This window comes from Apodemus sylvaticus, chromosome 1 (assembly GCF_947179515.1).
Source record: "Apodemus sylvaticus chromosome 1, mApoSyl1.1, whole genome shotgun sequence".
NCBI classification, from domain to species: Eukaryota; Metazoa; Chordata; class Mammalia; order Rodentia; family Muridae; genus Apodemus; species Apodemus sylvaticus.
The window spans coordinates 191,686,483-191,698,639 of record NC_067472.1 but is presented as its reverse complement, the minus strand read 5'-3'; the positions used below and the strand labels follow the sequence as shown (position 1 = coordinate 191,698,639).

Sequence of the window (12,157 nt, the reverse complement as noted above, 5' to 3'; positions counted from 1 at the left end):
AAGGTGCTTCTCAGCCATCTGAAGTTCTTCAGGTGAAAATTCTTTGTTTAGCTCTGTACCCCATTTTTAATAGAGTTATTTGGCTTTTCTGGGGTCTAACTTCTTGAGTTCTTTGTGTATATTGGATATTAGCCCTCTATCTGATGTAGGGTTGGTGGCATTTTCTCATACTTGCTGTTTCAATAACATGTCCGAGCCCTCAGAGGGAGGAAGCATCCTGCCTATTCCTTCTTCCAACCTAGCAATAAAGTCTTCTAAAGACAGGCTTCCTTCCTCCGTAAACCACTGACTGACACTCAGTACAAAGTTGTAAAGTGCTGCCAAACTATTCTCTGAGGTGTTAACACCTCTACTTTCTGACGTATGACTCAACATTGTCAGGCACAGGCCTCTGTTCTTGGACTGTGAGTGCCCCCATGATTCTTACCTTCTCGTCATCTTAACTCATCTGTCTCTATTGAGGAGTCTGCAGCACTCTGGACGAGGTCCTATCCTTTACCTGAAAAAGTGTTTTTAGGAAAAAAGGAGAGAGAAAGCCTTCCTGCTTTGAGCCCAGCGTTGAAGCGCCAGCTGTCACAGACCACCACAGCTGGGTATGGGGGTCCCTGGGATGGGGGTTCTTGAAGTCCAGGTGGGTAAGGATTCAGAGGTGACAAACAGAAACAAGTACAGAGGCAGTTTGTACTCACTTATTTTTTTTTTCAAGACATGGTTTCTCTGTGTAGCTCTGACTGTCCTGGAACTCACTCTGTAGACCAGGCTGGCCTCGAACTCAGAAATCCGCCTGCCTCTGCCTCCTGAGTGCTGGGATTAAAGGTGTGCGCCACCACCGCCTGGCACAGAGGCAGTTTGAATCTGAGTGTATTCTGCAGCTCTCAAGCAGGGGATTTTATACATGAAAGCAAACATGATGCAACTCTTAGAAACCATATCCAGCGAAACAATCATGAATACCAACAAGAATCATTTGGCACAGTAAAATACAAAAATCACCTAAGCATTACAACTGTGAAACTACATGTTCAGTGAATCACAAACAGAACAGGTAACGCCATTATCAAGATATAACAATTCTGAAAGAATATGTTCAATAGGGCGATCATCCAAGGCTAGTGGCATATTCCCAAGAACAGGTTAATAAATCTTTATGGTCAGTGCTCTTAACCACTGGGCTAACTTTCCAGCCCCTTTGATTAATTACTGCTTAACATCTAATACCTGATTTTTTATAAATCTTCAAAGCATAAATTTAAACTATTTTAATTCTTTCGAATTAAGGTTTTCTTTACCATATACCAAAATCCACCTCCGATGACACACGTGCAGCCATATGAAATTTTATTGTTGGGAAAGTTTTTATCTATCATAAAAATTTTGTAAACGATTTGAAAAGTAAAGCATTGGTTTCCCTGGAGATAAGGTCATGTTAGTGACCCCATCTCTAGAGATGGTTTCATACCCATTATTCTTGCTTAAGATCGTGGTCTAGGCTACCAGGAACCTGTAGGTAAGAAAAGGAATGAAAGAGAACGAAATAGAAAAATTGCAATGGCCAGGCGGTGGTGGCGCACATCTGTAATCCCAGCACTTGGGAGAAATAGGCAGGTGGATTTCTGAGTTCGAGGTCAGCCTGGTCTACAGAGTGAGTTCCAGGACAGCCAGGGCTACACAGAGAAACCCTATCTCGAAAAACAAACAAACAAACAAAAAATATTGCCATGAGAACTATGGCTCAATATGTTTTCTCCAGCCAAGAGTTCCACAACCGGTTCCAGGAAACCTTCTTTTGAAGACTAACGCCTCAGTCTGTGGAACTTGTCACACAGATTCTACTGGGGTCGGAGTGGCGTGACATGACTCCCACACAACTTAGAGACTCATCTCAACACCATCTCCTACTAGATCACACGGCTCACGGGCACCAGGGTTTTCTTTTATTCTCATACACACCGGTGTTTTGACTGCGTGTATGTCTGCAGGAGCATGCTGGATCTCGTGGGGCAGGCATCACAGTTGTGAGCTGCCATGAGGGTGATGGGACTCGAACCCAAGTCCTCTAGAAGAACAGTCTCTTAACCACTGAGTCATCTCTTCAGTTCCCGGTCACCAGAGTTATGGCCATACTCTTAAGGGGCCACCATCCAACTGGCCACAGGGACCCACCTGGGAGGAACTGACCCTGCTAATGGATAAACACACAGGCAGAATCTTGAAGACATCACAGATCCAGCACGTGCCTTACTGTGGAACTTAACTGCCTTAATTAATATCCCTTGTTACTTATGTCTAGGGTAATTTTCAACATTCCACTATCCACACCAGGTGGGCCCTGTCCTGTCAAAGGTGCTGATGATCCAAGAACTGTATCAGTTTACCTGGGGCTGCTGGGAGTTAACCCTTCAGTTGCTGGATTATGCGGTGCCCAGGAAGACCTGAGAGAGGACCCAGTGGAGGAAGACATTGGGTATATTCACCCACCAGGTTCCACTGTGCTTGGATAGTGTCACAACTGACGAGGTTGTGTGGTCACAAATCCAATGTGGGTCAGGACAACATCATTTGTAGACCTGTAATCCTACCACTCAGGAAGTGGAGGCAGGAGAATTCATACCTGAAGGTCTCTCTGTGCTCCTGAGTTTGAGCCTAGCCTGGGTTCCAAGAACCGGTCTCAAAAACATGAATTTATGTCAGCCCAGTGTGTACCCTTTGGACATTTTGTCACTGGTCACCAAAAGCAACAGGACAGACAGAATTCCTCAGCTCCAAAGAGCAGTACATATAATCTATTCCAAGTTCAATCCCTTTCTGTGCTGAGTCACCATGCAAAGCGACATTTTGTGGCTGTTCCTTTGGTCTGTTTTGGGGTTTTGTCTTCATTCATTGTGGCTTGAGTTCCAGTTTTTGAGCTAGAATCTTACTATTGCAGTCCAAACTAGACTCAAATTCAAGATCTTCCTGCCTTAGTCTCCCTAAGCTAGGATTACAGGTATGTTACTGCCATACCCCAGTTCTTTCGTTGGCCTAATTACTTGCCCACAAATTATATATATAAAGTGTGTGTGTGTGTGTGTGTGTGTGTGTGTGTGCCACGTATGCCTACAGGCCAGAAGAAGGCATCAGATCCTAGTATAGATTGCTGTGAACTACCATGTGGTTGCTGCGATTTGAACTAGGGACCCTGGAAAAGCAGACAGTGCTCTAACCACTGAGCCATGCTTCCAACCCTCTGTACTGGTTTCTCAACTACATTTTTGTCAACTTTCCTATCGCTTAGGGTTCTGCTGTCTTCAAGCCATCTGGGACCTTGCGATTATGAGAGGAAAGCATTTGTGGTACATGACGTCTCTTGGTTTTGGAAAGGAAATAGATATTGGTTGAGGATCTGTGGTTAGAAGCAGCCACATCCATTTGCAAGAAAGACAAATCCTCCAGCATGAACGGCATCTCCATGGTCAACCACCCGGGCAGCCTGGGCCCCACATGGATATGGACTTTTAGCCCCTTTAGGATGAACTTCATCTCCCAGGGAAGACACCCTGCGGTGCTTAATACCTTCAACTCGACAGTGTCACGTCTGTCATGTCTGAGGGAGTTTCTGGTTGAGTTTGTTGCGTTGTGAAGACCCACAGTGCACATGCGCAGCAGGGCTGACGGCCGAGCCTTAACAAAAAGCAGAATCCAGAGGCTGCTGGGGCTGCTCCGCAGGTAAAGGCACTCTCCACAGGAGGCCGACAACCTGAGTCCAGTCCCCAGAACCCGTGTCACAGTGGCAGGGATGAGTTGGCTCCATGATGCTGTTCTCTCAGTGCCACAAGCATAGCATGGCGTTCGTCCACCACACACTAGCAATGACAGCAGCCAACCAGGGAAGTGGCGAGATCGCTCGCTGAGTAGGAAGAACGCTTGTGACCAAGAGGTCTTCTCTGGCTTCCACGAGTATGCACTCGCATTCCTCTCGGTGCAGCCACACTGAGCTGCCCCGTGCCTGCCTCCTGCCCCCATGCCCTCCGCGCCATGAACTCCTGTGTCCTGGGACTGCCAGACTAAAACCTGCCTTCCTTAAGTTGATTTTATTAGAAACAATGTCCCCTCGTAAGTGCACACCTCAAACAAAAGGACGATAACAAATTAGTAGCAGAAATGTCTATTTCCATTTATTTGGTTGTAAACATCGATTGTAAACGCAGGGTGTAGCAGACCTGTAATTTCTGGGCCCCAGAGGCTCAGGCAAGGAGACTGAGAGTCCAGGTTTAGCCTGAACTACAGAGTGAAACTCTGTCTCAAAACAAAGGAGAAGAGTGAAGTCGATCTAGTCTAATTTAAGCAGAACAGGATAGGTTTGGGGGATGAGAAATAATGGGAATTTTTGCAAAGTCACCATCTTGGTAACAACTGAATGTCTTAGTTTCTTAAAGGGAATAAATAGCAAGGTTATATGTGTAATAAATTCCACACAGAAAGAATAAAATAAAACCCATGACTCACAGCAGGCACTATGGGTCAGAGGTGAAGGCCCCTTTCACCAAGCCCGACAAACTGAGTTGGATCCTCAGACTTAAAAAGAGAGATTCCCACAGGTTGTCCGAGGGTTGCCCTCTGACCTTCATCATGTAATGCACATACAAGGGCATGTGCACATACCTGTAAACATACATAATATACATGTTCATATGTACACACACACTCACACACTAAATAGACATTTTTATTTTAAATCTATCAGTCAGCTGTTTGGAGATTTCACGGTTTTGTTTTGTTTTAACAGGATCTTGTTTAGCCCAGGCTGGAGAGGATGACCTTGAACTCTTGATCCTCCTGCCTCTCTTCCCGCTTAAGTGTCACTACCCCTAACACGTTATCTGATGATAAACAAGCCTGAGCATCTAAGGTTTAAAATTAGGAATTGGAGAGATCGTGACCCCAGGTCACACTGGTTTTCTGAGGCAGCGTTTCATTCCACTCTGTCCTGAGCAGTTCAGGGTTAACAAGGGCAGGGTCTGTGCCAGGTTCCCAGTGGACTGCAGCCTGCAGCCCCCGCCACTGTCCAGGACACGAGGTGTCCACAGCTACCCTTTCTGAGTCGGGCAGACGCTTCAGGCCAACACCATCCCGGAAGTAGCAGTGACACTTTGCAGTTTGTACTCAAGAGCTGTCTGGACCGGGCCTGCACCGGTACCTGGGCCGGGCATAGTAATGCATGCCTTTAATCCCAGAAGGCAAATATCTGTGAGTTCAAGGCCAGCCTGCTCTACACAGCAAGTTCCAGGAAGGTCAGGGTTACAAAGTGAGACCCTCTCTGCAAAATAGTAATAATAATAATAAAACAGAAAGGTATCTGATGCATGCCTGTGAGCACACCTCCATGGGGATCTGCTTCAAGTTACTGTCCTGAGTTCCTGCCCTGTCTCTGTTCTTCCATGATAAACTGTAACCTGTAAGTTAAGGAAGCCCTTTTCCTCCCCGAGTTGATTTTGGTCATGGTGTTTATCACAGCAACAGAACGCTAACTGGAACAACAGTGAAATCAGAGAGCAGGCACAGTGTACACAGCCACAGAGATCCATAGAGCACCTGCTCCTTAGCAGTGGACCAGTCAGTCCGCCACAGCAGCTCTGGCGCCCACTGTCTCTGGACCCTGCCCATGACCACAGTAACCGACTCCTCTATCGGCCTCCCCTTTTAGATTCCTAAGGAGGGCACCTGATGGACCACCTCCCCAGCAACCAAGAGTACATGTCCTTGCTACCCCCTGAGCTAGTGCCTACCTGTGGTCCAACTCAATGTAACTGGCTAACAGTAAATGCTAGGACCAACACTGCCACCTAGAGGATGATGAGGGCGTGGCAGCCAGCAGTCACAGTCTTGAGATTCTAATAGTACCAACGCTGCCCCTAGAGGATGATGAGGGCATGGCAGCCAGCAGCCATAGTCTAGAGAGTTCAACCATGCAACGCTGCCCCTAGAGGATGCTGAGGGCATGGCCAGCAGCAGCCTTGGTAACGCAGCTCCATCTGGATCTCTGAAGGTTATCTGGGGATGGAATGTCCTCTCCCAGCGGACCCTTGAGTCATGTCCAAGCCCACCAAATGGGCACTTTCAGTCCAAAGCCTCCGGGCTACTTCCTCATCTTCAGCCTCGGGAGATGGAGCCTTCTCTCTGAGTCCATCAAAGTACTTCCCCGAAACATTCTCCAGTTCCTCTGCTACAGCCAGATATGTGCTCGGCTGGGCCGCCAGCTGGGGACTCTTGAACAGCAACCAGAAGAAGGGCCCTACAATCACCCACAGAACAGTTAAAAAATTTTAAAAATCCCTGCTCCACCCTCAGGGAGCCCAAAACCCCTGAGGCTGGAAGCTGACCTGAAGTCCCAAGGAACCCACCTCCAGGCCTTTGTCTTTGCAGTGCCCTCTACCCAAAGGTCCCATCCCAGGCAACACCCCCACAAATTCCTCTAAAAGGAGGGATGAATCCAAAAGCTGACTCTTACAGGAAGCCTCCCTGGATGTTCCCAGAAAAATAAAAGCACATTTTCCCCTATTCTCTTTCTTTTTCCTGGAAATAATCGCTCTTCTCAGACCGGGGCATATGTAGCCCAGGCTGGCCCTGGACTCACTCATTATACAGTCAAAGATGAACTTAAACTTCTTACCCTCCTGCCTCTACCTCCAGAGTGCTGGGAGGCATGTCCCAGTGTGTTTGATTTTATGTGGTGCTGGGGATCAAACCCAGAGCTCCAGGAACGATAGCCAAGCAGTTCCCCAACTGAGCTCCGTCTCCAGCCCTCAACTTACCAAATGCGTCCTGTGGTACTCTTGCACGAAAATCCTCACTACATGCCCATTAAATGACTCTCAGACATTATGAATACCTGTTACAGTGTTCTGTTGACTAAGACTACATTCTTTCCATTCTTCTACAATACATCCCAATCGCAGTTTCTCCCCCACCCCCATTCCTCTCAGTCCCCCTTCCCACTCTCCCTCTTCCCCAGATCCACTCCTCTGTTTCCCCTCCGAAAAGAGTGAGCGTCCCAGGGACAGCAACTGAACACAGCATAACAAGACACACTAAGACCAGGCACAAGTCCACATGTCAGGGGCTGGGTGAGGCGACCCAGGAGGAAGAAAAGGGTCCCATTTTTAGGGGTCCCACAAAACCCTGAGCTACGCGACCATGACATACGCAGAGGACCTAACACAGACCCAGGCAGGCTTGGAGATGGCTGCTTCGGTCTCTGAATGAGCCCTGCTTCGTTCATTCTCTAAGCCGTGTTCTCCTGGTATTCTCAATCCTGCTGGCTCCTACAATTCTGCCTCCCCCTCTTCTCTGGGGTTCCTCACGCTCCAAGAGGACCCACGAAGCTTTTCAATTTAAGTTCTCTCCACCTCGTGTTTGGCTGTGTGTCAGATTAGATTCTGGGCCAGACACTGTGCAGACCAATTTCTGGGCAATCTCAGCTCATCTTCCTAGTGACGGTGAGGGCAGTCCCATCACAGGCCTGAAACGAACACTCAAGGCAACAGGCATGGCAAGGCATGTCTGTGATCCCAGCACTCAGGAAGCAGAGGCAGGAGGATCACAAGTTCACTGCCAACCTGGTCTACGCAGTAAGAGGCTGTTAAAACTGGGCGGTGCATTATCCTGAGTCACTTAGATGTGAATGAAGCCAGGGTTATCCTGTGCATAGCCTGACTCCAGGAGTCAAGATATAACTTCCAAGACAGTTTTCTTACTCATCAATGAGGCTCTAGCTCATTTTCAGTGGATCTGAGGCCAGAACCACATAGAACAATGACCCACTGAAAGACATGGGAGATCTGAGAGAGGTAAAGGCAGCAGCCAGGTGTGGTGGCACACACCTGTAACCCTAGCACTCAGGAGGTAGGAAGATCAGAAGTTCAAGACCAGCCTAGTCTAGATAAGGCCATGTTGAGAAAAACAAAATTGCCAAATGTGATGGCACATTTACTTAATCCCAACACTCACAAGGCAGAGAAAGACAGATCTCTGTGAGTTCAAGGGCCAGCCTGGCTTACATAACAAGTTCCAAGCCAGTCAGAAATATATAGTGAACCCCAGTCAGAGGAACAGAGAATCAAAAGAAGTAAAGTGACGGGCTCCGAGAGAAAGTCTTGGATCCATAGTAGAGAGGGCACAAGGAAAGGGCTCTGGGAGGGGACACCAAGCTGGAAGGGGACTCACCGAGCGTGAAGCCGGAGAAGGCGGAATTGTGCATGCCTGTATGTCGCCCCAGCTCCGTCCTGGCCACGCCAGGGTGCAGTGCATTGACAGTCACACCCGTACCTAGGAAAAATAGAAACGTTGGTGGTGAGTGCTGAGAAGATAGTTCTGTGGTTAAAGAGCTTGCTGCGTACGCAGGAGGTCCTGAATTTGATGCCCGGAATACAGGTCAAAACGAGCGTCAGTGGTGGTGCATGCTTGCCAGCCCCAGGGAGTGCTAAGGAGGCAGAGGCAGGCAGATCGCTGGGGCCCCCAGATCAGCTGGGTGAGCTTCAGGCCACGGAAGAGACGCTGTCTCAAGTAAAAAACCAAGTGGATGACACCCAACATTGTCCCCTGACTTACACTCACGCACCCCACGTGCATGTGCACATGCTCACGCGCACGTGCAAACAGACACACACAAAGACTGGTGAAATAACACTAGGCTGGCCCCACTACAGGGCTCCTCCTCAGCCTAAGCTGCCTCCCACACTCCAGCACATATTACCCTCCAGGCTTTGAACCCTTGGTTTCGAGTGGCTTCCCCTTACACTTGTGGTTCTGTGATGTGGCTCCCTCAAGCACAGCAGCCCTGAAGGCCTGGTAGACGCACATTTCTGGACTCCATCACCCCCACTAAAGTCTGAAGCAGAGGACAGGAGTGGATCTGAAATACTACAATTGTGACTATCCCCCCCAAGGATGGCCGGCACTGTTTGTTGGTCCCAAACAACTCTTGAGAAGCAAGATGCCAGGGGAAACTTTTTTAATCTGTGACACTACATTCCTCCCATTAGACTGGAAGGAATTGGGGGAAGCATCCAGGAGGACCCCTGAATTCTCAACCCGCTAGATGCCGGAAGCAACCTCTCGCTGACCCAGTTGAGATAGGCATGTCTACAAACATTCCCACATGTCCCTTACAGACCAAAACGACTCCCAAACCACAACCACAACCACAGGCTTTCAGCACCAGAAGCTTAGAAGTCTATCCAAGAAAGGCAAGATGGGCATGTCTGATGAAGGCAGGCTAATCGAAACTAAAGAGCAATCATTAGAACCATGATCCATTAGTGATGTCTGCCTCCGGCACTGGATGGGAACATGGTGGTGCAGGCGCCATCCTTTTGACTACAGTGTTTAAAGCTACAACGTTCCTCTTCATCACCAGTTCAGGGTTATATACTACCCTAGACACAGAGAGGAAGGAAGAAGACCAGAAAAGATCACCATTTGCACACCTCGCAGGCGGCGGCTCAGCTCCTTGGTGAAGAGGACAACAGCCAACTTGCTCTGGCAGTACGCTGCCTTGGTGTCATACTTTTTCATCTGCCAGTTCAAGTCGTCGAAGTCTATATGCCCAGCCACGTGAGCCAAGGATGAGAGATTGATGATGCGTGACGGGGCCGAGGCCTTCAGTTTGTCCAACAGCAAATTTGTCAATAGAAAATGCCCTAGATGAAGGACAACAAGGAAATATTTTTCCCCACGGTAATTAATCTATTTCTTTTTTTGTTTTGTTTGGTTTTTTGGTTTTTTTTTTGTTTGTTTTTTGGATTTGTTTTCTCTGTATAGCCCTGGCTGTCCTGGAACTCACTCTGTTGACCAGGCTGGCCTCGAACTCAGAAATCCGCCTGCCTCTGCCTCCCAGAGTGCTGGGATTACAGGCGTGAGCCACCACCACCTGGCTTTCTATTTCTTTTCTTAATGTGTATGAGTGCTTTGCCTGCATGCAGTTCCCGTAGAGACCATAAGGGGGCAGTGTAGCCCCTGGAACTAGAGAGGCCATGACAAGTGCTGGGAACCAAACCCAGGTCCTTTTCAAGAACAGCCAGTGCTCCTAACCACTGAACTACCTCTCCAGCCCCACTATTTTATTTTTTTCATTCTCAGCAATAATATAATCCTCCTCTTCCTCTCTATCCTCACCCACTTTGTTGTTTTGTTTTCTGAGGAGAAAAAAAAAAACTTTAGACTTAGGTTCAGTTATTCTTTTTTTCAGCTGTAATTTCTTTGGGAAGGGACGGGCAGAGCATGCGTGTGGAGGTAAAGCCACCCTCCAGGAGTTGGTCTTCTCCTTCCGCCATGTAGGTCTCAGAGATCAGCCTCGGGCCATGAGGCCTATCAGGAAGGACGATGTGAGGGCAAGCTCTGACATCTGTCATCCGTCACTCACCAGGGTTGACCTCGGCTGATCCACCCGGCTAGGCAGGCATCCCTAGCCTCCCTCACTGCTCCACACACAACCAGAGGCTGCACCCGTGGTTGAAGCAGATTACCTCTACCTTCCATCAAGGGTGTTTGAGTGTCTGTGTTCTTCCGCTAGAGCTACCAAGCCATCTCTCAAAAAGGCATATGATACCAAGCCCACTGTCTCAGTTACTGTTCTACTGCTGCAAAAGCATACCAGGGCCAAATCAACTCATAAAAGAAAGCATTTAGTTGGAGGATTGACTAGTTCTAGAGAGTTAGTTTATGGTAATCATGGCGGTAGGTAGTCAGGCATGGTGTCGAAGAAGTATCTGAAAGCTTTTCATCCTGATCCACAGGCAAGGAGAGGTAAGGCCTGGGATGTGCTTTTGAAACCTCAAAGCCCACCCCCCAATGCCACACCTCCAACAAGGCCACACCTCTAGTCCTTCCCAAACAGTTCCACTGACTGGAAACCAAGAATTCAAACACATAGGCCTATGGGGCCCAGTCTCATTAAAACCACCACACCCAGGTTTGTTTGTTTTTTTAAACCATAACTACTTCTGGTGGTGAAATGATAGCTTTCCTTTCACAGCCTTCCTTTCTTTCTTCTTTCCTTCCATTAGCAAGAATGAGGACTTAGGAAGAATGCAAAAGTTAAAGAAAAAAAATCAATAAATAAATAGGCTAATGAACTGAACAGTTCTCAACTAAAGAAATACAAATGACCAACAACTATTTGAAAATGTTTTGCGCTTGTCGCTGCAGTGAGTCCAATGGCCAGAAAATGTTCATCAACAGATAAACATCATAAAGAAAATGTGATACCTATAACCCCGGCACCTAGAAGGTAGAGGAAGGGGGACCAGATGTTCACAGTCATCTTTAGATACAAGTTCAAGGCCAGCCTAGGTCTCAAACAAGATAAGTTCAGACAAGAGCGTGATGCAGGGGAGATGGGTTGAGTCAGAGGGAAATCCTGGATAGATATGATCCTATTCTATTTTATGTACTATGAAATCCTCAAAGTTAAGTTAATTTTATTTTTTTAGTTCTTTGTGACTCAGGCTGGAGAGTTGGCTCAGAAGTTAAGAGAACTGGCTGCTCTTCCGGAGGTCCTGAGCTCAATTCTGTGAGACATTGAGGCTCACAAGCATCTGTAATAGGATCTGGTGTACTCTTCTGGCCTGTAGGCATACATGCAGGCAGAATGCTGGATATGCAATAAATAAATAAATAAATAAATAAATAAATAAATAAATAATAAGTCTTTAGAAAAAGAGAGAGTGACTGGGACTCACTATACACAGCCTTGTGTAGTCTGGAACTTGCTGTGTAGACCATACTGACCTAGGAATTCATAACAATCCACCTGCCTCTGTCTCGCTGGTGCTAGGATTAAAGGCATGCACCACCACCTGGCTGAAGAAAAAAAAAAAAATCAAAGAAAATGTGATAGATACGTATAAAGGAGAAATAGGAGGCCATAAAAAACTGAAATCAGGGCTGGAGAGACGGCTCAGCAGTCAAGAGTACTGGCTGCTCTCCCAAGCGACTCAGGCTCAATTCCCAGCACCCACAGGGCTGCTCGCAATCCTACCCTAGGGGATCTGATACCCAATTCTGGTCTCAGAAGGCACCAGGCATGCACGTGGTACACAGACATACATGCAGGCAACACCCATACACAATAACTCAAGGAAGGAAGGAAGGAAGGAAGGAAGGAAGGAAGGAAGGAAGG

The 12,157-nt window shown here is 47.7% G+C and overlaps 1 protein-coding gene across 4 annotated transcripts in view; it reads right to left on the bottom strand.

Moving 5' to 3' along the window:
- Positions 1–12,157, bottom strand: part of Rdh13 (retinol dehydrogenase 13) — a 70,466-nt gene that overhangs the window by 45,337 nt on the left and 12,972 nt on the right. The window contains exons 5-7 of one of the 4 annotated variants that reach the window (XR_007975354.1): positions 9,465–9,677; positions 8,203–8,304; positions 4,798–6,271 (exon numbers count right to left, since the gene is read on the bottom strand). Coding sequence is in view for 1 of the 4 variants with exons in the window: in XM_052170202.1 (XP_052026162.1) it covers positions 6,027–6,271; positions 8,203–8,304; positions 9,465–9,677 (560 nt within the window). In the remaining 3 variants the exon portion in view is untranslated. Of the gene's footprint in view, positions 1–4,745; positions 6,272–8,202; positions 8,305–9,464; positions 9,678–12,157 lie in introns of those variants that run through there. The other 3 variants (XR_007975355.1, XR_007975356.1, XM_052170202.1) reach the window with 3 other exon arrangements.